Source organism: Furipterus horrens, unplaced genomic scaffold (assembly GCF_987537825.1).
Source record: "Furipterus horrens unplaced genomic scaffold, mFurHor1.1.pri manual_scaffold_2, whole genome shotgun sequence".
In the NCBI taxonomy this organism is placed as follows: Eukaryota; Metazoa; Chordata; class Mammalia; order Chiroptera; family Furipteridae; genus Furipterus; species Furipterus horrens.
Genome location: NW_028327172.1, coordinates 80,944,768 through 80,968,252, shown reverse-complemented (window position 1 = coordinate 80,968,252; position 23,485 = coordinate 80,944,768). Strand labels below are relative to the sequence as shown.

At 43.8% G+C, this 23,485-nt stretch overlaps 1 protein-coding gene across 1 annotated transcript; it reads left to right on the top strand.

The window, feature by feature from the left end:
- Positions 1-371: 371 nt before the first annotated feature.
- On the top strand, positions 372-23,008 carry POU2AF1 (POU class 2 homeobox associating factor 1). The gene is made up of 5 exons (XM_090265905.1): positions 372-584; positions 19,049-19,179; positions 19,699-19,741; positions 19,826-20,091; positions 22,644-23,008. Exons 1-5 carry the CDS (start codon positions 569-571, stop codon positions 22,956-22,958), a joined length of 771 nt encoding a protein of 256 aa, XP_090122031.1. The 5' UTR covers positions 372-568; the 3' UTR covers positions 22,959-23,008.
- Positions 23,009-23,485: the final 477 nt, after the last annotated feature.

The window sequence follows — 23,485 nt, the reverse complement described above, 5'->3', positions numbered from 1 at the left end:
GAACCAGTGACCCCTGGGAATAGCATTTCCCGTTGAGCAAGGCCCATGGTGGACTGACTCCTGCTGACATCCTGGGGGTGTAGAAGCCTGAACTAAGACTATAGAAAACCCCGTTTTCCACGGGGTCTTTTGGGCTCATTGTTTGTGTGGGGAGGTACAAGACTTGGCACATGCTTGCACGGTTCCTCTTGGACACACTTCCACGCTCAGCCTACATCACCTCATGCTCTGTGGCCACGTCTGAAGGACCACGGCCTTATGTGCTGTGTTGTTGTTCAGATTTAGCTGGCTGGCTCTGGGAGTGAAGCGGTCTGTAGCCGGTGGGCCTCTGAGGGTGCACGCCCTCAGATGACAGGCAGTCTGCTGCAGACAAAGTGCACGGGTGCCTGAGGTGGGAGGATGTGACGAGGCTGTGCCCTTGCGCAGCGGGAACTTGGGCCTTTAAAAAGCTGAGGAAACCGCCTCTGAGCGAGCAGTGGCTACACTGGAGGCAAGCACACCCAGGTCTCACATTAAAGAAGCCAAACTGTCTGCTTCAAAGAAAAAAGGCAACATCCTGTCACAGGCCATGCTCTGGCAAAAATGTGAGTGGTTTGGCTGTGGCCATCAGAGCCGTATCAGCATGGGTAGGGGCTGGGGGCTCACCAGTGAGCCTGTCATTGGAGAGGGGATGGGAGCCACAGGAGTCTGTGCTCCCAGGCAGGAGGGCAGGGAGGAGTGAGGTGGGTGAGACAGAGCCTGGTGGAGAAACCAGCCTGTCAGTGGTGATGCTGATTTTCCAGGTTGGAGGGGAACGAACTACTGTTCCAAGTGGGGACAGCTCATTGTACCTTCACTGCTGTGCATGAATCACTGTGGTGGAGAAAGGGCAATTTATGATTCACAAACAGAAGTCAAATGTGATAATGGTTTGGGGCTGGGAGGGGAAAGCTGTGGAGTTCTTTACATGACTTTATTTTATAAACAGTTACTTTTCAGCCTGTGGTTCAATTCCAAGGGCCTGTTTCTCTGAGCTTTCTCTTTTTTTCTTCCTTTTTTTTAATCCTCATCTGAGGACATGCTAATTGACTTTAAAGAGAGGAGCAGGGAGGGAGAGAGGGAGAGAAACATTAATGTGAGAGGGAAACACCGATCTGTTGCCTCTTGTACACACCCTGAGCAGGGACTGAACCGGCAGCCTTAGCATGTGCCCTGACTAGAGATGGAACTGCAACCTTTTCATTTACAGGATGGTGCTCCAAATAACTGAGCCACACCAGCCAGGACTGAGTTACTGAGCTTTCTGCCTGCCAGAGTTGTGATTTGTTTCAGGGAATGCATTAGGACAAGTTGGAAAGTTGACTTTGTCAAGCATGTTTTTACCCGCTTCACTGTCTTGCCTATTGTCATTCTTCCCATGCTGTGGCAAGGCTTGTGTGTCTCAGTGCAAAAGGGCAACAGGTTTATCTTGAATCTTAATGTTTATCCCTGGAGTTGGATGGAACAACTGTGAACTTTATTTTCCATTATGTGGGACTGAACAGAGACTCACATTATTAATAACTGAATTCATAAAGAGATTACCTACAACATTCCTCTCTCAAAACAACAAAGTCAACTCAATGGCTTCATGAGAATTAAACCTTATTGGAGCTCAGTTCTGTGCTTCTTCAAGAAAGAAATAATACCAAAAAATTGCTCTATTTGTCCTTTTGAAGGTGCTTAGGTCTAATAATGCCTTTTAATGGATGCAGGTGCCTCACTGCAAACAAACCTAATATAAGAGAATCTAGATTTACTGAAAAAGATAAAGTAGGGAGTGTATTTATTTTACAAAAAGATATTTTACTGGAACCCTTAAAGTTCTGAAAATATACCTTCATTGATTAAAGCATAACTTACAGTCACTGTATCACCAATTCATTGTTTCTTTATTTCTTGTGTAAACTCTCTGGAATTGAGCTGATTAATGTGTAATATGAGGAGTGATTTCAAAATTTCTCGGATTATGAAGTCTCATCATTATTTGATACTGGCAAAATGCAATTTTTAAAAAAATAAAAAGAAATAAATTCTAATTTGGGTTTGAGAGAAAGAAAATCAGGGATATTCTAGTGTGGGTCATGTGCAACTGCTGCCTGAAGGAGCATAGAGCAAGACCCTAATTTTGAGGGACAATGGCACCAGCCCCTTGGGAGCGCCATGTGGCTGAGGGCAGGTGGGCATAAATATCTGTACTGGGAGCTGCTGTGTGTCCTGATGCCATTACACTTACACTGAATCAGTAGGTTTTATGTGAGCCCCTGGAGGGACTTCTGCTTTGGTTCCTATCTATCTACTCAGAGCAAGTCACTCTCCTTTTATTTTTACCCTTTAGATTTCTCCCATGTAAAATGGGGTAAAGATAATACCCATTCTGCAGAGCTGTACTCAGTAAGCTGAGATACCCCTGAAATGATGTTGATTGCTCTGGTTTTGCTTCAGTGTCTGAGATGGGTTGCTTCCCTGCATTCATATTCTCCCCTCTTGGTTACACACTATATTTTTTCTTCTTTAATTCCTCCTGAGGGACTAGAGATTTTATAAAAGGGGATGCTGGAGGAATGCTTCCTGTTCATACCTTAGAGGTCAAATCAGGGGCCACAAAACTCCATTCTTGGGAAGATTGTATTGAAGGCTTGTCAGTGGAATAACTGGATGAACATTCTCAGTATTAGATGCACAGAATTAAAATTCTTTAACTGTCCTTTGGTGCCTTAAAGGAGCTTAGGAAGGGCCCTGGGCGTTGGACCCACCCTCTTACCCTGGATCCAGGTAAGGCCCTTGTTTAGGGCACTGAGGGCGCCTGGGTGACTAAACCCTGTGGGAAAACCAGTAAAAACAGGGCAGCATTTGTCAGCCCACTAGAATCACCTGATAGAAGGGCAGGGTTTGAAATCAGACACCAAAGTGCTGAAAAGGCACTTTCTTTTTTTCAGAAAACACCCTCGTGGCATGAGCTGAAATGACTGTACTATGAGGTTCTGGAAAGGGTTAAGAAAACATTCACTTTGAAATTGTTGCCTCCTCCCTACCTGGCCCTTGATCCTCATTTGTGGACTAAATGTGAACATTGGTTAGATCAGCTCAGAACTGCTGGAGCACAGAAGTAGAAATCCTCGAGCTCCATCCCTGGACTTGAGATTTACTTGGCTGATCAATTAGAGAAAGAAGTCATTCCACTTGCAAATTCTCCCCCTGGCTTCTGCACTTGGTCCCGCAGATCTCTCGTGGATGTAAAGCAGTAACATCCACCCCAGCAAGAAGCCCTTGTTAAGGCCATCTTCCTGACAGTGCAGCAGAGAGACAGCAGGAGCAATGGAGTGAGATGAGTCTGGGTTTGAAAGTTGGCTCTGCAACTGAGTTATTTAATCTTATCTTCTTAAAAACTTAGAAAATGGGGTGGGGGGATCTAATCCCTACCTTACAAGGTTTTTGTCAGAGCTAAATTATAGAATGTGTCTTCAAGTATCCTGATAATAATAGTAACGAGAAAGTACCTATCCTCCTGTGATACCTCCTGTGGACCCATTTTGAATGACCAGGGTTATGACAAATTCCTTCATGTCTATCCTTTTCCACACTTTGATTAGAATAGTTAAAAAAGGCACAGTCAACATATTCTTGAATGATAGGATCTTACAAACAGTTTTCCAAGGGTCTACCTAAATCAGGGGTCAGCACACAATGGCTGGAGTGCCAAATCAGTTACAGGAGCACAGATGCATCTATTCATTTACGTATTGTCTGCAGCTGTTTTGCTGCAACAGGAGAATAGTTGCCAAAGAGACCCTATGGCCTGCAAAGCCTAAAATATTTACTATCTGGCCCTTTACAGAATAAGTTTGCTGACCTGCGGCCTACACTGATTTGGGTAGTCACTTTGGTATTCAGTCCCTTAGATCACTCATTATCCTGGGATTGCACAATGCCAACACCAATGGAGGTAAAGCTTGCCGTCAGTTGATTAAATGCTTTGCATAATGCTTAAATCTGATTTGGTTGACTTCCTCTTTAAAAGTAATAAAACTGTGTATAATGAACTCAGTACCACCAGTTAGAAAATGAATGAATTGAACAACTGTTTTTTCTTGTTGTTACTTGTATTAGGGAAAGGTCTACGTGATGACAAAAGCAAGGCCTGATTTTCTCTGAATTGGCTGGTTGTCTTGATGTCATACTCTTGGCCTTGACATTTCTTTGCTGTAGTGCCCAAGGAGGCACCTTAGGAGCAGGGAATAGTTACTATCAAATTATTATGGTATGGATGTGCCTTTGCCTTCAGACAGCTTGAACAGGGCAGGGGTTCATCAGGCAGATAAATTAGGGACTCAAAATTCTCATGAATACAGACCTCTGGATTTACTCTAGGGGTCCACTAAATGGCCAAGTACTTAGAGGCAGTTAAAAATGCAGTTAAAGATAATAAAAACCTGTAATATAAATACAACTTTTTGGAAGTCTATCTCTTGCATAAATTTAGGCAAACTTTCAAAATGAAGTAATTTAGGTCTGTGTGATGCCTCTTAATATTGGTATTCTGTTACCACCTTTGCTTACTTAAGAGCCTAGTAAGCACCTTTATTTCTTACCAAGTGTATTGATACAGTGGTTCTTATTGATAAGGAAAAGTAGGATCCAAAGGACGCACAGGGATTCCCACGCACAGAAGGAGGTGAAATAAGCGCCACACATCTACTAAGCACACAGATTAATTGGTAAAAGGGCAGATGATTTTCAAGGTGGGTACTTTACTTCCTTCTCCCTATATTTACTAAAGAAAAATGCCAGCTTTGTCTCCCTCTATACCCAGAAGGTTCCTGAGTCAGAGATTTTGAAAGCTCTCTTTAAGTTCAGAGCTGCAAATCTGCTCTATTGTGAGGAACAAAAAGAACCAAGGTTGCCTACAATTATTAGCTAAACATCTGAACACTTAATTCACTTCATTAGAAGTCCTGTAAATTTTTGCTTTTAAACTTTTTCAAAGTAAAGTTATCAGGTTTTATTTGTTTCTTCTGGCTTATTTCTAAAGTTGATTTTCCCATAAAATAAGGATGTCCATCAACTTCTCACTTTGAGCCAACCAACCAAAGTTGGTCAATTAATTACGATTATTAACATAATTTTCACCTTTATAAAATATTTAGCAACACTCCAGTTTTCTCATTTTTGTTGAACAATTGCTCAAGAAGAGTGGACCTGCCTGGGACAGAGAGACCTTCTCTGAAACTCTGTGGTTCTGCTGTGTGAGGCTATGAATAAAGCATTGTTCTTGCAGGCAGACCACGTGGATTGTACTTTCCAGTTGTGTGGGCCTTAGGCAAGCCATGTCATTGCTCTGGATCTCAAGTGTTCCAGCAGTAAAATGGGCCTTGCCTTTTCCTGGCTCAGGGCAAGGAGGCTGAACTTCGCTGAACTCCTTTTCCAGCTCAAATTACTGAGCTTTCATGAGTGCTTATAAAAAATAAACACATGTTTTCATACATGAGTCACCACTTTAACAGAAGTGATTCTTGCATCTGCTTAGAGCTCTGATTTTCAACCTTGGCTACACATTGGAATGCTCTGGGACATTTAAGAAATGCTGATGCCTAAGTCCCACCCCAGAGGTTCTTTTTAAGTTTCCCTGGGAATTAGATTTGCAAATACTTTCCAGGTGATTCTTCTGTGTAGTCAGTGTGACAACTACTAACCTGGGGGTTGAACTAGATGGCTTCTAATACACTTGTGAACATTGTGCTACTGTGAGCAGAAAATGTTCAATTCTCTTCATAGGGATAAATATCAGTTATGGGGCACTGAGCATTTATCTGATGCTGTGCAGTGTACCAGATGTCCTTTTGGTTCAGTCTAGATTATATTTGGTTGCTAGTGAAGAGACCAGAAACTACATGGATTTAAATAAAACAGTGATATACATTCTCTCACAGAAAGAAGTTTGTAGTAGGCTGTGCAGGACTGTATGGAGTCTCTATAGTGCCCACAATATCCCAGCCTACTTCTGTGTTTCTGGTCTGCTGTCCTTGGCATGTGGCATTTGTCCTCAAGGTTGCTTCATAGTTGCCACGGTAGCTCCAACCATCACATCTGTATTCTGGACAACTAAGAAGAAGAGGGAAAGGCAAAAAGATCATGCCGCTCTATCGTTGCCCTTTCCCGCAACATGTTGCTTATGCTGACATCTAATGGCTAGTTCTATCTGCAAGGGAGAATAATGTAATGTTCTAGCTGGGCCAGTTGCCTCACTCTGCCATGTAGGGTTTGTTAGTAAGGAAAGAGAGGGCTGATGTTTGGTGTAGCAATGTCAGTTTTTGCCAGACTTTGAATGTATTATCTCATTTAAACCTAATAAGAACTCTAAGAAGTAGGTTCTGCTTTAAGCTCCAATTCATAGATGAGAAAGCTGAAGCCTAAAGATTGGGTTAGTAATTCACTCATACAGGTAAAACCATCTGAACCAGACCTGGAAAATTGTGTTGCTGTCTCCCTGTCATGGCCTCACATGCAGGGCTTAGGTAGGTGGTCTTGGTAAAAGCACAGGCCATCCATGTTAGATAAAGAACTAAAGGCAAAAGAAAATGCACTAGCTGACCAAAGTCTGTTCATACCTTAAAAACATTATTTTTGGGTAGGGAAATATGTTTTCATTATACATAAACTAAATAAGGGCTCTTATCAAGATATCTAAAGAACATCTTCAAATCAATGAGAAATTTAGGTTGCAATCAATTACAAATCAGTAAGATGCTTAACAAAAAAAATTGCGAGAAATTTGAAAAGGTACTTCATAAAATGGACAATAATTATATAGCTATATTAGTATCAGGAAAATAGAAAATAAAACAATAATGAGATGCCACTTCACATTCACCAAATTGTTTAAAAATAAAAATTTTGATAATTTAAATTTAGTAAGAATGTGGATCGAACATTGTTTCAAACATTTTAGAAAATATGTTGGTGTTATTAACTAAATTTCAACATAACATGTCTGCAATATTTAGAATTGCATTAGTGTACATAAGAATATTTATAGCATTATTAATCATAATAGCCACAAACCAGTAACCACACAAATAGCTATCTACTCCAAATAATAAATCAATGACATACTATGCAACAATAAAAACGTTAAACTACAACTATGTGTAAAAAGATAAGTGAATTCAGCAATTTGAGTCAAATAATGCAAACATAAGAATTACTTACTGGATTATTCTATGTAAAGCTTAAAAATAAAAAAAAACTAATAGACAATGTCAGAAGCCAGAAGCCATGATACTTTCAAACTTCAGAGAGGAGAGAGAAGAATATTTGAGAGGGAATGTGAGGGAAACTTCTGGAGTTTTCAATATTCTGTTTTGTGAACTATTTAGCTAATTAATAATAATTTATTGAACTCCATATATATTTTAATATACTTTTCTGTGTATATATTTATATTAACATGATAAAGATGGAAAAGGATATTTGATGTAGCTTAGAATAAAGAAAAATGGAAACAGATGTAAATACCCTTCAATATGTTGAAAACTTATTTTGACGCATGTATTTCAGTTTACTTATTGAAGGAAATAAGGTCATTGCCCTGCTGCTATACCTGCTCTATGGGGGTCTTTGCAGACATTTTAGCTGCAATGCGGGACTCAAATGGGAGAGAGGGACCTAGAATCTCCCCCAAATAACCTAGTTCACCTGTTTCCTGGGCAGCACTGATGGAGAGTCCTGTGTGGCGGCTTGTGCTGGAAGCCAAGACCTCTGTCTCCTTCACATTTCCTTCTTCCTAACTGTCTGGACTTCAGAAAAGTCTGGCTATCCCTCTGTGTGTGTATCTGCACACTCGAGTGCGTGTGTGTGTGTGTGTGTGGAGGTGGGGGGTATGGAAAGCAAGGTATAGAGAGCAGGGTTTAATTCTGAATTAGGGTGACATCCTGTTCTTTCTTTGCCATTAGCAGTTTAAGGCAGACCTGAGTTTGAATCTTAGATTTCTGCCTCACTGGTTGTATGATGCCGGCAAGTCCATTTGCCTGTCTCTGCTGCCATTTCCTTATGCATACCGAATGTGCTTCTTCATAGGGTTGTGGTAAGTGTTTACTGCATTAAGTCAATGCTCAGTAAATATTACTTACTGTGTTATTTTCTCATTCTCTCTCTCTTTGCCTGAGGACAAAGGTTATGCAGCTAATTCTAGATCATAATTTGTGTGGCCCCTGAGTTCTGTATTTCTTGGGAAATAGCAGAACACTATTTCCAGTCTTGTAATTTACGGTGAGACTAGTTAGTGATCAGGGCTAATGCTGATGGTTAAGCTGGCCATTTTGTGACCAAACTTGGAACTTGGACTGGTTTTCTACCAGCCTCTATATAAGGTGTGGTGGCAGAAGGCTCATACTGACTGGCAAACTTGTATTTGTTTTTTTATTTTATAAGATTGAACTGAGGTGTTTATAATCTATTTGCAAGGAGCATGACACTTGAGTATGCAAAAAACAGCACAGATGATACCGAAAACTGAAACAGCAATGTGCTGGCTCTTTTCTTAGTAATAGTTTCATTAGTATCACTTTCTGGGAAGAACAAGTAGCCAAAACATTATAAACCAAAGTCATTCTCAGACCAGGTGTTGGGACCTGAAAGAATTTGAATTACCTTCTAATCCTCTGGAAAGAATCATACATTTAATTGGAAGAGGGGAAGAGTCTAAAGATTGTTACACATTTCCAGAACTGAGAAATGCTTGGGAGAGGGAAAAGAAAGGGAAAAGAGAGGCTAGAGGGTTGAAAGGAGGAGCAAGTTTGAATGCTGAATGAAAGCAACACCAATTCAAGAAAGAAAAATGTACAAGGGAAAATCAACCATCCATTTATCATCCCGTGCATGCATCCATCCAATAACAGAATTATTTCTGAATAGAGAATTCAACTGATAAAATAAATTATCTTCAAAAGGAGCAAAGTGGAGATGGAATTAAGGAAAGTGTCCTGAGCATATGGCATTGGATATGAAGCCTCAAGAATTAATGACAATCAGGCTTTTTACATAGATACTGGGAGTGAAGAGGCGTCTTAGAACATATAATACAAGCATTGGGAAGAAAATACAAGGTTATCTAGGTTAACATACACAACATTTTTGTCATACATTGCTTTATTCAAATAAAATCTACTGCAGAGCTCCAACACAAAAATAAAAATGAAACAGTTTTAGGGAGATATCAGATCTTGGCTTGCTCATTTACTCCTCTACTTCCTTCTCTTTATTGGCAACTACAGCTACCCTTGCTATATTCCCAGGTCTTTAGGTTACACGGAGTGACAGCCCTGACCTGGATCAATCCTGCATTCCTTCAAGATCCCCTAACAGCTAGTCAGAGGTCCTTGGTAAGGGTAAGGACCTCATTTCTAGAGGAAAGTTTGTGGTCTCCATGGAGCTTTGAGGCTGTGGAGATCGTGTTTTCAGTCTACGTGGATGTCTTGTGAATTAGGAAGAGGGTATATTTCTTAAAGACTGAGCCAATAGCTTCTTTCCCAGGCTTCATATTCTAACAACTTCTCCAGTGTCTTTCACAAGGGAATTCATCCCTCCCCCCATCATGGAGCCATTGGTTAGTAAACCTGAGACCTAGCAAAAAATTTCATCTTGACTGGCAGTTATATCTCACATCATGAATCAATGATCAGGGCTACTTTCACTTACATAGGCTATACCCCAGGCTACCATGAACCCTGGGACTTGGATAGCTGGGTTGGACCCAAAATGCATAGTCAATGTTGGGTTTAAAGAGTCCTTCCTCCAAGGAAGTGATCCATATCTGAAGGTCTAGGGAAAAGTTTATTTCTTTTGTAAGAATTTCTTTGGTCTTGAAAATTCCAAACTAGGAATAAGCAATTGAATTTCCTCTCCTCCAGCTGCCTAACCATAAGGCTTTCCTGTTCTATAGCAGATTGGCAATGCTAGATTCAAGACACAGATCTTGATCTAATAAAAAAAGAAGTATCAGTCTCCTCTGTTTCACCTCCTCACTTAGGTGTTACCCTGCGATACAATTTGGGTGGGCACCTTGGGTTGGTCTTATGCTCTCAGTGTGGGTCCATTTTTCCCTTTTTTCATCCCTGCTATGGTTAATAAAGCTGAGACAATGCCATATATGACAGCCAGAAGTCTGCCTTGCCCTAATAAGTGATACAAGTCCCCTCTCTGACCACCGAAGAGCCCTTTGAAGAAGTATCATGACTATGGCCTTAATCGTGGCTACATCACTATCCCTTTGGAGATATAGTTTCCTTGAGGGGCCACACCTAACGTCAGGACAAGGCCATGCCACCTTACTTTGTTTGTCACTCAAACATCTCTAATGTGCTTCTTGTTGGTGTCAGTCTTTAAAAACTCAAATCTACCAAAAACCTAAACCTCTGGTGCCTTCTGAAGAAAGAAGCCCTTTTACTTGGCTTGTGGTATCTTTACAAGAGGCCAATGTCAGGATTTCAGTGCCTCCTGTGCAGACTTGTTCTGTTTGCAAGTGAGGTATTTGACCAGTCTCTCTGCAGCATCATTGGCTTTCTTGTGTCATAAACAGGGCTGTCCTGCTACTTGGGGAAACAAGGCCCAGATATTGTAGAGATGACTTCCAGGAGAACAATGAAGGCAGGTTGAGACAGGCCTGACTGGAAGCAGAGGGCCCTGAGTGTATCGAGGAGAGAGATATTCAGTATCAGGATGTAGCAGGACAGGGGAAAGTTAGGGCCACTGTACCAGGGCTACTTCTCTGATGAGTGAAGTGCCAAGGATTATTGGTTGAGATCAAAGGAGAATCAGCCACTTGTTGAGCACCTATTATGTACTGGGTGTTTAACTGGGTTAATTTTATACTTTCCTCATGATAATCCAATGAGATGGATATTGTCTCATTTTGCAAATGGGAAAACTGAGGCACATACAGGTTAAGTGATTTGCCAAGAAATCACACAGTGATAAGCTTTGTTGTAGCTGTTGCTAACCAGGTCTGCTTGAGTCCTAAACTATACCATACCACTTCTCAATGCCAATGATTTTAGTTAGGTTTGCATTATATGCTTCTTTCCCTCCTAACTGAAATATGTTCACCCTTAGATGGAGGTGGGCTCTGATTTTATTGAGGGTAGTCTGAATCAAAAGCCTCTGGAAATTTGAATTTCAGGATATTGTATTCAAGACTCAGTACAGAACCTCTGAAGCCAGCTGATTTCCATCTTACAATCTGAGTTCCTAGGACTGGTCTTCCCCAGTGGGCTAATGAGCCAGGAGAAGATAGAGCCAGCTGGTGGAAACATCTTTGGGGTCATCCACGATCCCTAGGCTAGGGAAGGACTCTGGACATCTGGGGCTATTTTGTGTATCTTGATGTGGGCTGAGCCTGTCTCCAGAGCAGTGTCACTGCATTGGAGACAGAATGATCATGGCTCTTTCTTTTTTGCATAACCCCTATAGACTGGGGTCCCCAGTTGCTGATCATTCAAACCCAACTGAAGCAAGTGTAGATGGAAACCAGCCAGACAAGCCAAACAAGCCAGAACTGAGGCAGATGCAGCTCTGTCACAGTTTGTAATTCTAGGCTTGCTTGTGCAATTATTTATTACGTCTATATACCCCATTAGACTAGACAATAAGTTCAATGGTGGCAAGGTCGTGGTTTACTCTGCTCAGCAGGTACTCATTCAATGAATGCTCTGCCAGGGGTCTCCTGGTCTTGCCCCTACCCTAAGGCATGATGCATCTGAGATGGGAGCTCTTTCTGCTCTGGTGACCCCAGTTTCTGTAAAAGGCGGGCAGATGCAGCTGGTTTCTCAGGTGGACCTCTCCACTGTCATTTCAGCCGAAAATACCAAAAATAAAACTTTGCGGGAAATTGTTTGGGTCTCTCAGTTCTCGTCACTCCTCATGTGAGCAGACTGCTGGTAAGCTTCTCATGGACTTTTCTCTTTCAGTTTGTAAACATCATTTCTTGGGGGAACTGGCGATCAAGGGAGACTGAGTCAGGGTGGTCCAAGCCCAGACTCCAATTGGAGGAAGGAGGGTTAAAATAGGACTGGGTACCATTCGATGGCTGACCTCCATTGTTACCTAGAGAAATAAACATGACTTGCCTGGGTAGGGAGGAAACAGGCAGTGAAGCAGAAATAGACTGTGCTTTGAATCAGAGATCCTGGGTTTAGTTAATCACTGTTGTTTACAAGTGCAGTCCTTGGGCAAGTCACTTAACATCTCTGAGCATCACTTTCCCCCTCAGTGGAAAAGAGGGTGAGAGAAAGACCTCCCAGCCTATTTCAGAAGTTGAGGTGAGGCCTCACATAAAATCATTTATGTCAAAGGCTCTGTGAGGTACAGAACAACAGAAAAGCGAGTGTGGTTATTTCTGAATTCCTGGGAGTTAAGGTTGTAAGCGAGGAAACACATGGACCCTTGGCATGCATTCATTCAATGTACTTGAGTGTCTACATAGAAGAGACATTATGCTGACACTGTCTCTGGGGGTAGAAAGCAGAACGCAACAGCCTTCCCTGTCTTCCTGGCCTGCAGGAGGTTTAGAAGGAGGAAGGATGCCTGGTATGAAAGGTGCTGAGAGCTACTGGAGGAAGGATGACTCAGCAGCCGTCCATGTGAGGAGGCTGAAGGCTCTGGTACTACAGGTCTTTTGGCTGACCCTGCCCAAAGTCATATATGGAGTGGGACATTCAGAACATTTGGGACAATCCATGTAACCCTGAGGCTGCAGCTTGGTGAATGAGAATGGGCTGTGGGTGAACAGGCTCTCTACTTAAGCCTAACATAATTTGAGAGGAGTGCAATCACCCTGGGTATCCATTCTAGGTTGGCTGTGTCTTCCTTTATGTAGGGATCACTTGGCTCCTAGACCCTTTTGGTCTGGGGCTCTCTGGTTCTAAGACTAAACAATCCTCTGCAGTCACCCTAAATGTATTTAAGGAGCTTCCTTTGGCTCCTCTTTATCAGAGTGTTCCCTGTAGGTCCTTTTGGCTTGCTTAAAGTTCTGGGGAACTTCTAAGTGCCCATAGCCTTCCTTAGTCTTTCCCAGGGGCCTGTCTATGGTTGATGAGTGAGCTCTGTGAGGGCTGATGGGAATAAGTCTCTTAAAACGGGGACACATCAGACCAAAGAAATGGAGTCAGTTTCCATCTTTGAGATCTTCTGACAGAGACATTAAGACGTCAAGACTTATTCCTCTTGGGTTGTCCCAGCAGTCTTACAAGCAAGATCAAATTGTAATTCAGTGGAAGTTTCACCTGTTCATCTCTTTGGAACACCTTCTTTAAAACCACCCTTTCCCCTTCTGCCCTGGGTGTTACCCACATTGCTAGGGTATATAGTGTTGATATTTCCTGGCTACAGGGGCCTTTCAGTTCAAACACTGGTGAATAGAAAGCCCACATTGATCTGCATATGGGCTTTCTTTGTTGGCCTACATTAAAAAAAATTTAACTATAATCTAGTGTAAATTGTTCGGGAAAACCTTTTTTGTAGCGTGTCAAGTCCAATTTTGGCCAAAGCTCAAGTTCTTTCTTCCTGTTTGGAAAAATATCAGCCATTGTCCATGAATGGAAAGAACAAATTTGAAAACTTTGACACTCAGACCTTCACTGTAGGAAGAACACCCACACTGGTGTTTAAATTAAGGATCTCAATAATCCTTTAGCCAACCTGAGCTAAACTTTCCCAGGAGGCCTCAGATATCATAGGCCTAGAACACAAACAAGCTTCTTTACATTAAAGTGAAAAGTGTCAGCGACTTTTTTTTTTTTTTTTTTTTTTTTTTTTCATTTAGAAGCTAGGGCAAGGTTGTGAGCTCTAGGCTTGAATTCCTATGGTTCAATTATTTGTTTTTGGTTTTGTTACAAGTAAAGAGAAAATTATTTGTATTTCTTCTTAATGGTTCTTTTTATAAACATAATACTGAAGATTCAGCAGGAAAAGAGAAAAATATTTACTGTGGTTACTTGGAATGATTAATAGTGTATCACGTGTCATTCTGGGTAAGGAAGGTTTTGTTTTTCAAAATGGCCACATGTGGCTGCAGCCTTGAGGTTCAACCAGTCAGTTGTAAATGAGTTAGAGAGATTCCTCTTCCTGGTTTCCTGGTGAGGAAAATGTGGGCTTATTCTAAATCCTACCTAGCCCTTAGAGCAGAAGTCCCAACTGGTATCCAAATTACTGCCTGGGTCTGGTGGCACTTTGGAAATCTGTAGCAGAACAATGGTTGGGAGGAGAGTCTTCTTTCAAGAGCAGCTTGAAGACTGTTCTAGGGAACACCTGTCTGAAGAGGGCTCTCTTAAAGTCTCCCAGAACAGAAGTTCCAACAACCAATGCCTGGGTGTCAGCTCTACTAGGAAAGCAGCTTCCTCACTTTGGTATAAATGTGGTTTGCATGGGGTCACTAAGTAAACAAGTGCTGACAATTTTGCATATTTCCTCAGTGACATTTATCATGCCTTCATCAAGGCACTGGAGGGCCATGCTTATTTAAATCAGTAGGATCCACATATTCCTTAAGCTTGGTGCAAAGCAAATAATGCCTACATGGAGCCAGAGCACTGTCTGAGGTGACCAGTCGACCGGCTTGAAGCCGTCATGGTCTGTGCTCTCCAGCAGAACAGCAGCTGCAGGACTCTTATTTTTGTGATGTGGAGCATGTCTGGGTGTGTGACAGAGGGAACTGAAATGTCTTCTGCTGACTTTTTATACCTTCATATTTTTTCGTTGCTCTTTTTGGAAAAGGGAAGCCCTTATTGGGGCCAAATTCACAGGTTTTTCTGTAAATGAATTCCCCCCACCCCCAAACTCCACTGGTGATTGATTTCCAATAGTGGAAAGGCAATATGGCAGAACTTGTCAGCCTGAGGAAGGAGAGTCCTACCTAATAAGAGCCAAGAAGCTTGTGTTCAAGTGAAAAGATTTTTCTCAGTGATGGATACTTGGATGCCTGCAGGAGACTTACAGGGCCTTCAGTACACAGGATATACGGTGAGAAAGCTTCAGACTTTGAGGGGGATACTACCTTGAGCTGCAATTTGATCTGGGGCTATTATAATCTCTGCTCAACTCTACTTAGGGAAATTGGATTTTCGTCTTCTAATATTATTTAAATCTCCTGTTTGGCTCTTCTCTTATTTATTATTATTATTTTAAGAAATTATTTACTAATCTTAATTTTTTTCTTTTAAATATTCTAGTTCATTGGTTTTGAAGCTAGCTCAATATAAGGATCCAGGAGTTCCATGGCAAAGCAATCATGGTTTCAGACAAACTTCTTTTCCTTTTCCAAATTTGTATTTATGGGCTCATTTCTCATGCTGGTAGTAGTAGGGAGGACAGCCGTTATGGTGGAATTAGAAATGTTGATTGTTGCTTCACAAAGGCTGGTGTGAAATGCACCAACTTCAAGTTTTCACCTTGTAAATACACTTGGCTGTTGGACTCCTGTGGGAATTGTCTTGAAGCTTCAGATTCTGCTATTTCCTGGTCACTTTGCAAAGCTATTATCAGAAGCACCCTCACTGTTGCTCACTCACTGGAGTCAGTTTATAGGACTCTGTGGCAGCTGGTAATGGACTCACAGGTGGGCAGTCAGGAGATCCTGGGGAGCTGTGAGAGTCCTGTGCCTGAAACAGGTATTGTTCTCCATATGGTGGTTGTGCTAGGGCACACCTGTTGATGCTGTGAGTTCCAAGGACATCAGAGGGTGATGCCCTCTGCTGCAGCACCTCCCCAAGCCCTCTTTGTTCACTGATTCAAAAACAACAGGAGGCAGGAAGCCTTTGCTTAACAACATTCTGGAAATGTCCAACTCGCCACTTTGCAACCAAGTATTAGAAATATCTGTTCCTGGGAGGGAATGGGAGGAGGGAGCAGGAGTAGAGAGTGGAAAAAGGGAGTGGGATCCAGCATGCTCTCAGTCCTTCCCCAGAAATGTACGTGTAAATCGGCCAGGGGTAGGGGGTTAGCTATATACCTTTCTTTGATCTTGTCTGAGATGTGTGCCTGTGGGAGTGAGCCTTTCTTGTCCCCAACTGAATTAAAAGTGTGACTACAGTGCTCAGACACCCAAATAACTCTGTGCCCTGAGTTTCCTGAATGCAGCTGCCTCAGGCTGCACTTTGTGCCTAAGAACAGCTGGAAACCCAATTGGAGACAAGTTTGGGCTGAGTGAGATGGGTATGAACAAAGCTGATGTGGCTGTGGGTGGCTGCGAGAATGAGTAAGTAGTGTGGGAGGGCAGGTGCCCCTGTTCTCTGCCACGTCAGGCCACACTTGGTGTATGTGGTCAGCACTGGGCATCACTCATCATAAGGGGAAATGGTAAGTGGAACTTGTGCAGGAGTGATGCATGTAGAAGGAAGGTTGGAGGGATTCAAAATGTGTCATTAAGCAATAGCTGAAGGAAAGGGATATTCATTCAGGCTCTCCAGGGGACCTGGTCTCTGCCTACAGATGCTGGAAAGGGCTGCTACTATTACTACTACAAATGAATATACAGGGTGGGGGTGGTAGGTTTACAGTTGTACTTTACTGTACAGTTAATTTAGAGTGACTGTAAACCTACTCCCCCACCCTGTATTAGTTCACATTGATTACTTGGTACAAGCTCTATCCTAAGTATTTACGTGTAATTCTCAAATTACCTTCCAAGGCACATCTTTTTATAGATGAGGAAACTATTAATGGATTATGAATTATGAGTTTCACTGGAAGGTAATGCAAGGGAAAGTGGTGCTTTGTTACAATGAGGGAGGTGTGATAGAGAAAGAGATATTGCAGCTCTCCAGAACAGCGTGGCATGGGTGAAAGGAGGGGAAGAAAAACAACATGTATTGAACATCTACCATATGCTGGACTTGGCTTGAGAGCTCCCCTGTATTGTTTCAGTTAATTCTCACAACTATTGTGTGAGACAGGAATTATTACCTCCATTTCACAGATGAGAAAACTGAGGCCCAGAGATGTTAAATAAATAATCTAAATACAGGTATTTTTACTATCAAGTCCATTGTCACTGCTACTTAAACAAAGGTGATAGTGCACAGGTGGTCCTGGGGCACAGGTAACAACAGGCTGGCTCTCTCTGCTCTGCACTCTCGTTTCAGCCTGAATTCACAAGTTGCAAATGTTTTATTTATGTTTGTCTCTCCCACTGGACTTCAAGGTGCTTGTGGACAGGGGTTGGGGGCGGGGACCTATTTTGTTCAGTGTTGTATTCCTAATGTCAAGAATAAATGGATACCAGTAGAAGTCCGTTGTTATGACAAGGGAATTTAAAAAGAGGAAATTAATCTCCTATTAGATGTTGGAGAAAATTTCTTGTATTAGATCAGGCATGAATTATTAGTGGTTCTCATCTCAGCACAGCTTCCAAATCACCTGAGGGATTCCTATGCCCACATTGGGTCCCCAGAATCACACTTCCCAGGTGCAGGGCCTGGATACTTGTATTGCTACTTGGCCAGGTTAAGAAGCCCTCATGAATGCATCTGAGTTTGGGGTTCTCTGACTTCACATCATGTGTTCCTGGGGCGCTTGGACACCCCTCCTCACATCCTGCCACCTTCGCTGCCTGCTGAGCTTCAAGGCCAGGCCACATGTGTGTGCCTGCAGCACAGATGGAGGCCTGGTGCTATGTGAGGCATGGGATCTTATCAGCTGGGTATTTACCATGCAAAGTTCAGTCAGGGCAATGCTGCAGATCCGGGTTTTATAGATACCCAGGCTTCCGGGCCCTTATCGATGGATGATAATGAACTCCCACACGTGAGTCCTAAGGGCCAGTGCTACGTGCCACTGTAGGCTGTGGACTGTCTGGGTAGGCAGACTGTCACTGCCCGACGATGGCTGCTTTTGTCTTGCTCTGTCAAGACAGAAAAACCTTATGCTCCAGCCCCATGCTTTGGTTTCCTGGCTTTGATGAAAAAAGGCAAAAGGAACTTTCTCTCAGTAGCAAGTTTGGATGCCCCAAGGCACATGCATCACCATTGGTACTTGTCATGTGTCCTGAGAGCCATGCAGAATGTGAGAACCATTTGCTCCAGCCCATTCCAAAGGTCCAGGAGACATGAAGGGAAGAGGAATGGCAGACAGCACATTTTAAATAATCACCCAATCAATAAATCAACAAGTAACTGACTAAGCTTATTATGAACATACTACTTGGGAAGGTATAGAGAAATACTGTATAATATCTGACCTTCAGAAGTTTATAATCTAGTTAGGGGAATCAGGAATTTATACCAAAAAAGATAACTAATTATTAAATAGCAGACTAGAATTTAATTGAATGTTTTCTCTGTATCTGATTGTATACTAAACATATATTATGCTACCCATTTACTATGTAAATGACTCCCTGTAACATTCCTTTCATAAGACATTGCAGATTAAGAGGCGCAGAGAGGAATAGTAACTTGCCCAGGATCTCACAGCTAGAATGTCGCAGAGGAAGGTTCAGAGTCCTGTGCCATCTGACTCAGAGTCCCTGCTCTGACTGCTGTCCTCTACTGCCCCTTTTGATGAATACTACCAGGTCTGGAAGTGTTTGACAGAGAGTAAGATGTAGTAACTTCTGTGGGCTTGCACTAGCCTTGGGTTAGGAAGAATTTAGGGGTTAAGAAAAGTGACAGGAAATCCTGACCATGGGTAATTCCAAGTAAAGATGGAGGTGAGACAGGCAAAGAACGTGCAGAGAAGTCTAGATAGAACTTCTGGCTGGAGTCAGGGCTCATGTCATGGTTAGTGAGCAAAGTGGTTTGGAAACTGGGTTGAGATCACCCTGTGAGGCACTTGAAATTCTAGACGAAGGAACTCAGCCTTCATCACCTGGGCTGGGGGCAGGAGTGACAATACTGGGAGAAATATTCTAGGAAGTTTCCTGCGCTCCTCTGCACTCAGACACAACTGAGGTGAGCAGGCAGCCCCTTGAGGAGAGCGGGCACTCTGAAGTGGGGACTTGCCTGTGAAGGGAGATGAGCCCCAGTGACACTGCTTTCCACAGCCACAGCTCCAGAACAAGCCCCCGCCCCACCCCGGCCATACCAGGGTGTCCGTGTGAAGGAGCCAGTGAAGGAACTGCTGAGGAGGAAACGTAGCCATGCCAGCAGCGGGGCGGCAGTCACACCTACTGCGGTGAGGGGTCCACTGTGGCCAGAGAGAGAGAGAGTGTGTGTGTGTGGGGTGGGGGTTAGGGGCGGGGGTTGGGCAGGAGTGCACTTCCTCGCCCCATGGGATGCTCCCTTGGGCACAAAGGCCACATGTTCCCATGTTTATGGCTGCTGCAGAATGGCCTTGGGGTAGAGCAAGTTGGTGGTTCTTTAAAGTGGAACAAGGGATGTGGGCTGGTGTGGCCCACTGAGCAAAGCTATTGCCAGGGCCTGAGTGAGTAAATGACTTACACATCCTGGTGTGAGCTAGGGCCCCCTGGGAAGAGGACAATACTAGTCCCCTAAGTGCACAGCCTTTTGCTAAGTGGAAACAGGAATCCCTCAACAGTGGAGGTGGTGGTGGTTGGGATGGGGGTGTGTGTTTTGTTCTAACAAGGCAGATTCCCCCCATACTCTCCTGCTCTGGGGCCCTCTGGGCAAATTTCTTGCAGGGGGCTAGTTGGAGATGGCTGAACACTGACCCTGGTCTTCTTCTTCCCCTCAGGTGGTGCTGCCCCATCAGCCCCTGGCCACATACACCACAGTGGGTAAGAGCTCCCCACAGCCCTGGCCTCCTCTGGGTCCCTCACCGGGGTGGCCTCTGCAGCTCTGTAATTTGCTTCTTTCCACAGGTCCTTCCTGCCTTGACATGGAGGTCGCTGCCTCCACAGTGACGGAGGAGGGGGCCCTGTGTGCTGGCTGGCTCTCTCAGCCTGCCTCTGCCACCCTCCAGCCCCTGGCCCCCTGGACACCCTACACTGAGTATGTGTCTCACGAAGCTGTCAGCTGCCCTTACTCAGCTGACATGTATGTGCAGCCAGTATGCCCCAGCTACACGGTTGTGGGGCCCTCCTCCGTGCTGACCTATGCCTCCCAGCCACTGATCACTAATGTCACGGTATGTCACACAAAGGCAGAGCTGCACCAACTCATGCCTAGGGTACCCTGGTAGAACATGGGCTGGCTTCCTGACTTCCAATCTGCCTTGCTATTGATTCCCAGGATAATTAGGTCATCTAAGCTCATCTTATCCTCCTGGAAGCCCTGCTGTTATTCCCATTGACCTAAAATATCTTCCACAGAGAAGGCTTATGGCCTCCCTAGCCATGCCTAATGCTCCCTGGGGTTGGGACATTCTGCTTCTCTGTCCTAAAGCATCCCTGCTGCCCTATGAGCAGTGGATCTTAGTTACAAGACTAAGTTTTTAGTAAATGGGCTACCACAAGAGATTGCATGGGGTCTCCTGCCAGAGCTAGACTTTTCTTTCTATTCATATAAGTTAATGGGTGATCATTCAATTAACAACAAGATTTACCAGAGACTTCAAGGCTGAACAACAGGTGATACACAATTTTAGAAAACTACTTTTGATGGCGTCTGACCCATATGCAGGGTAATTTTTCAAGTGATGCTTCTAGTGTCAGATTGCTTGGGTTTAAATCCCTGCCTCTTCCCTTACTAGCTGTGTGACCTAGGCTAAATGACTTAATTTCTCGGAGGCTTGTTGTCCTCATTTGTAAAATGGTAATAGTAACAAGAGAATTGATGTCAGGATCAATGGAATGATGCATGTAGAGATCTCAGCATAGTTTCTGGCATAGAGAAAGCACTCAATAAATGCTAGTTATTATAATGGTCTAAAAGTCAACTAACTATGTTAACTAAGGTCTGCCTCCAAGTGCCAGATAAGAAAGGAATGGCCTGTTCCCCCAAGAATGAGGAAAGAAAATAGTTTAATGTGAATTGTACCTGTTTGATTAAAGAAATAGGAAGTCCCTGAATGTTCAGAGGACAAAAGGCTATAGTGAAGCTGTGTCCAGTTTTAGTCCAAGGAAAACTGGGAGGTGAACCTGGGGCCTCATGAGTAGTCACAGAGCCCAGCCTTGATGGTGGAGCTTGCTTTGGTTCTCTAAGACCCCTTCCTTTCCCCCAAGGATCAGTGTTATCCTGATGTTCCTCCACCTTTTGAGCATCATCCAGGCATGGTCTGCAGGAACCCTCCCCACCCTATGCCCACCTGGCCACCCAGCAGACTCTGGGGCCTATATGATGCTGGATAGAAATGAGTTAATTCAACACCTTTCCCAGGCAACTAACTCATTTTCATAACAGGGAGCTGGGGTGGCCGTGGGGGTGGTGGACTTAATGGCTCCCAACCATTTCATGACCAAGGATTCCTTTCATTATTTATCCTTTCATCATCCCCACCTCCTGCTTTGTAAGTTTCTGTGTATCAAACAAACTATATTTATCAAGAAATAATTTATTTGTTTTGCCATTTTGTAAATTGAGACTCATCAAAGCTGGTTAGAACTACCCAGTGGGCACTCCTGTTAGCAGGAGATAAGATGAATTATGGTCCTAGGTTGATGTAATTCTATCCCTGAGCAAAGAAATCTGTAGTTGCAGTTGACCTGCACAGGTGTAAAACTAAAATGAAGGGTTTCTATTTGGATTTTTGAAATATTGGAAATAATAAGGCATTGTTGGGAAGCTGAAAGGCCTCTGAGACCCTTTCCAGCTCCGTCATTCTACAGCAAAAAACCCTTAAGCTTTGCTACTTAATCTGTGGTCCCTGGACCAGCCACATTAGCATCATCTGAGACCTGATTAGTCATGTAGAATCCAGGCCCTACCAGTGACCTCCTATACTGGAAGCTTTGTTGTAACAAGGCCCCCATGTCATTAAATTAAGTTCTTCCTAAATGACTGTAATAGTTTAGTCTCAAGACATGGTGGCAACTGGAGAGAACTATGACAGGGAAGGCAGGGGTGGTAGGAGCAGACCTGGGCCCCTCATGCATCATTCCATGCAGAGACTTTCCTCTACCTGCTTCCTCTGTAGTGAGGGGTAGTAAATATGCAGGCCCTATTTCTCTCAAAGTCTTGACTTGGGGTTTGCAGGGTGGTCACTATGCAGATGAGAGATATTGTTCTAGAGTATCTGAGAGCATGACCCTGATCTTTGGAGGTCCCTGCAATGGCCATAGGGGCCCAGCTCAGAGACAGAGGAGGATGAAGTCATGGCAGGTGAGTGGAGCTGGGTTGACCCAAGGGAACCTCAGAGTGCTGAAGCTGCTGTGTGGAACCAGGGTTGTTTTTATCTCTGTGCTGCCTTTGTGACACAGCTACTGTGCTCTGTGAGTCTCATTGTTAGAATTTTCATTGGTTTTAAGATGCACATCTCTGTTCTTTCATATTCAATGAAATCAGCTTCAGATGTGGAAGTAGCATGAGCAAAGACAGAGCTAGTAAGTCAGAGTCAGGGACACAGAAGTGTGTCTGACTTCTCCTTTCAGGGAGACCTTGAGTAGGTGTTGGTGGAGCCCCCTGGAGTGAGACAGCAAGAAAGAGCCTTGTTAGGAGAAACAGAGGTCCCCTAGAGGACAAGGGTGGTCAGTGAATATTCCAGGGCTGCTAAACCTCAGTCCTGTGTCTTCCCCATCACAGACGAGAAGTGCTGCCACACCCACCATGGGGCCTCAGCTGGAGGGCCCAGAGCACCAGGCACCTCTCACCTACTTCCCATGGCCTCAACCCCTGTCCACGCTACCCACCTCTACCCTGCAGTACCAGCCTCCGGCCCCAGCTCTGTCTGCACCCCAGTTTGTCCAGCTCCCCATCCCTCTCCCTGAGCCAGTCCTTCAGGACATGGAAGACTCCAGGAGAGCCATCAATTCCCTGACCATCGACAAGCTGCTTTTGGAGGAAGAGGATGGTGATGGATACACGCTCAACCACACGCTCTCTGTGGAAGGCTTTTAGGGCTGGTTTCACCTGAAAATCCTGGTCCCTGAAACTGGGAATGAACCTTAGATTTATGTCTGTATGGAGTGGTCATTTCATAACCACACTTTTTGCCCTGAACTAGAATTATAGACTGACATCCTTCCTTCTCCCTCCCTTGCTCCCTTCTCTTTTGTTTCTCTCCCTTCCTCTTTTGTTTCCCTTCCTTCCTTCCTCTCTCTCTTCCTCTCCCTTTCTCTTCGCCCCTCCCCCATTTATGTTCTTTTTGGGAAAGGAATTACAGAGATAATATTTGATGGCAAGTGTTACATATATATGGTCCAGGTGCTTTAATTTCTGCTATGTTTCACTCCTGGGGAAGGCCCCTTCTCTGGAGTGCCCACTGTGTCACTGCAACAGCAGCCCTGCTGAGCTGTCTTCATCTGGGCCAGCAATGCCCTGCCCTCTGTCCTTCTGAGAGGTATGGGGTATCCTGTGGGAAAACTGGCCCTGCCAACACCTTCAAGGACAGACTCAATGCCACCGTTCCTGAGCTGTCAGTTTTC

Coding starts and splice junctions, on each gene's coding strand:
- POU2AF1 (XM_090265905.1), top strand. Junction 19,742..19,825: donor GGCCACATACACCACAGTGG/GTAAGAGCTCCC, acceptor TTCTTTCCACAG/GTCCTTCCTGCCTTGACATG. Junction 20,092..22,643: donor CACTGATCACTAATGTCACG/GTATGTCACACA, acceptor TCCCCATCACAG/ACGAGAAGTGCTGCCACACC.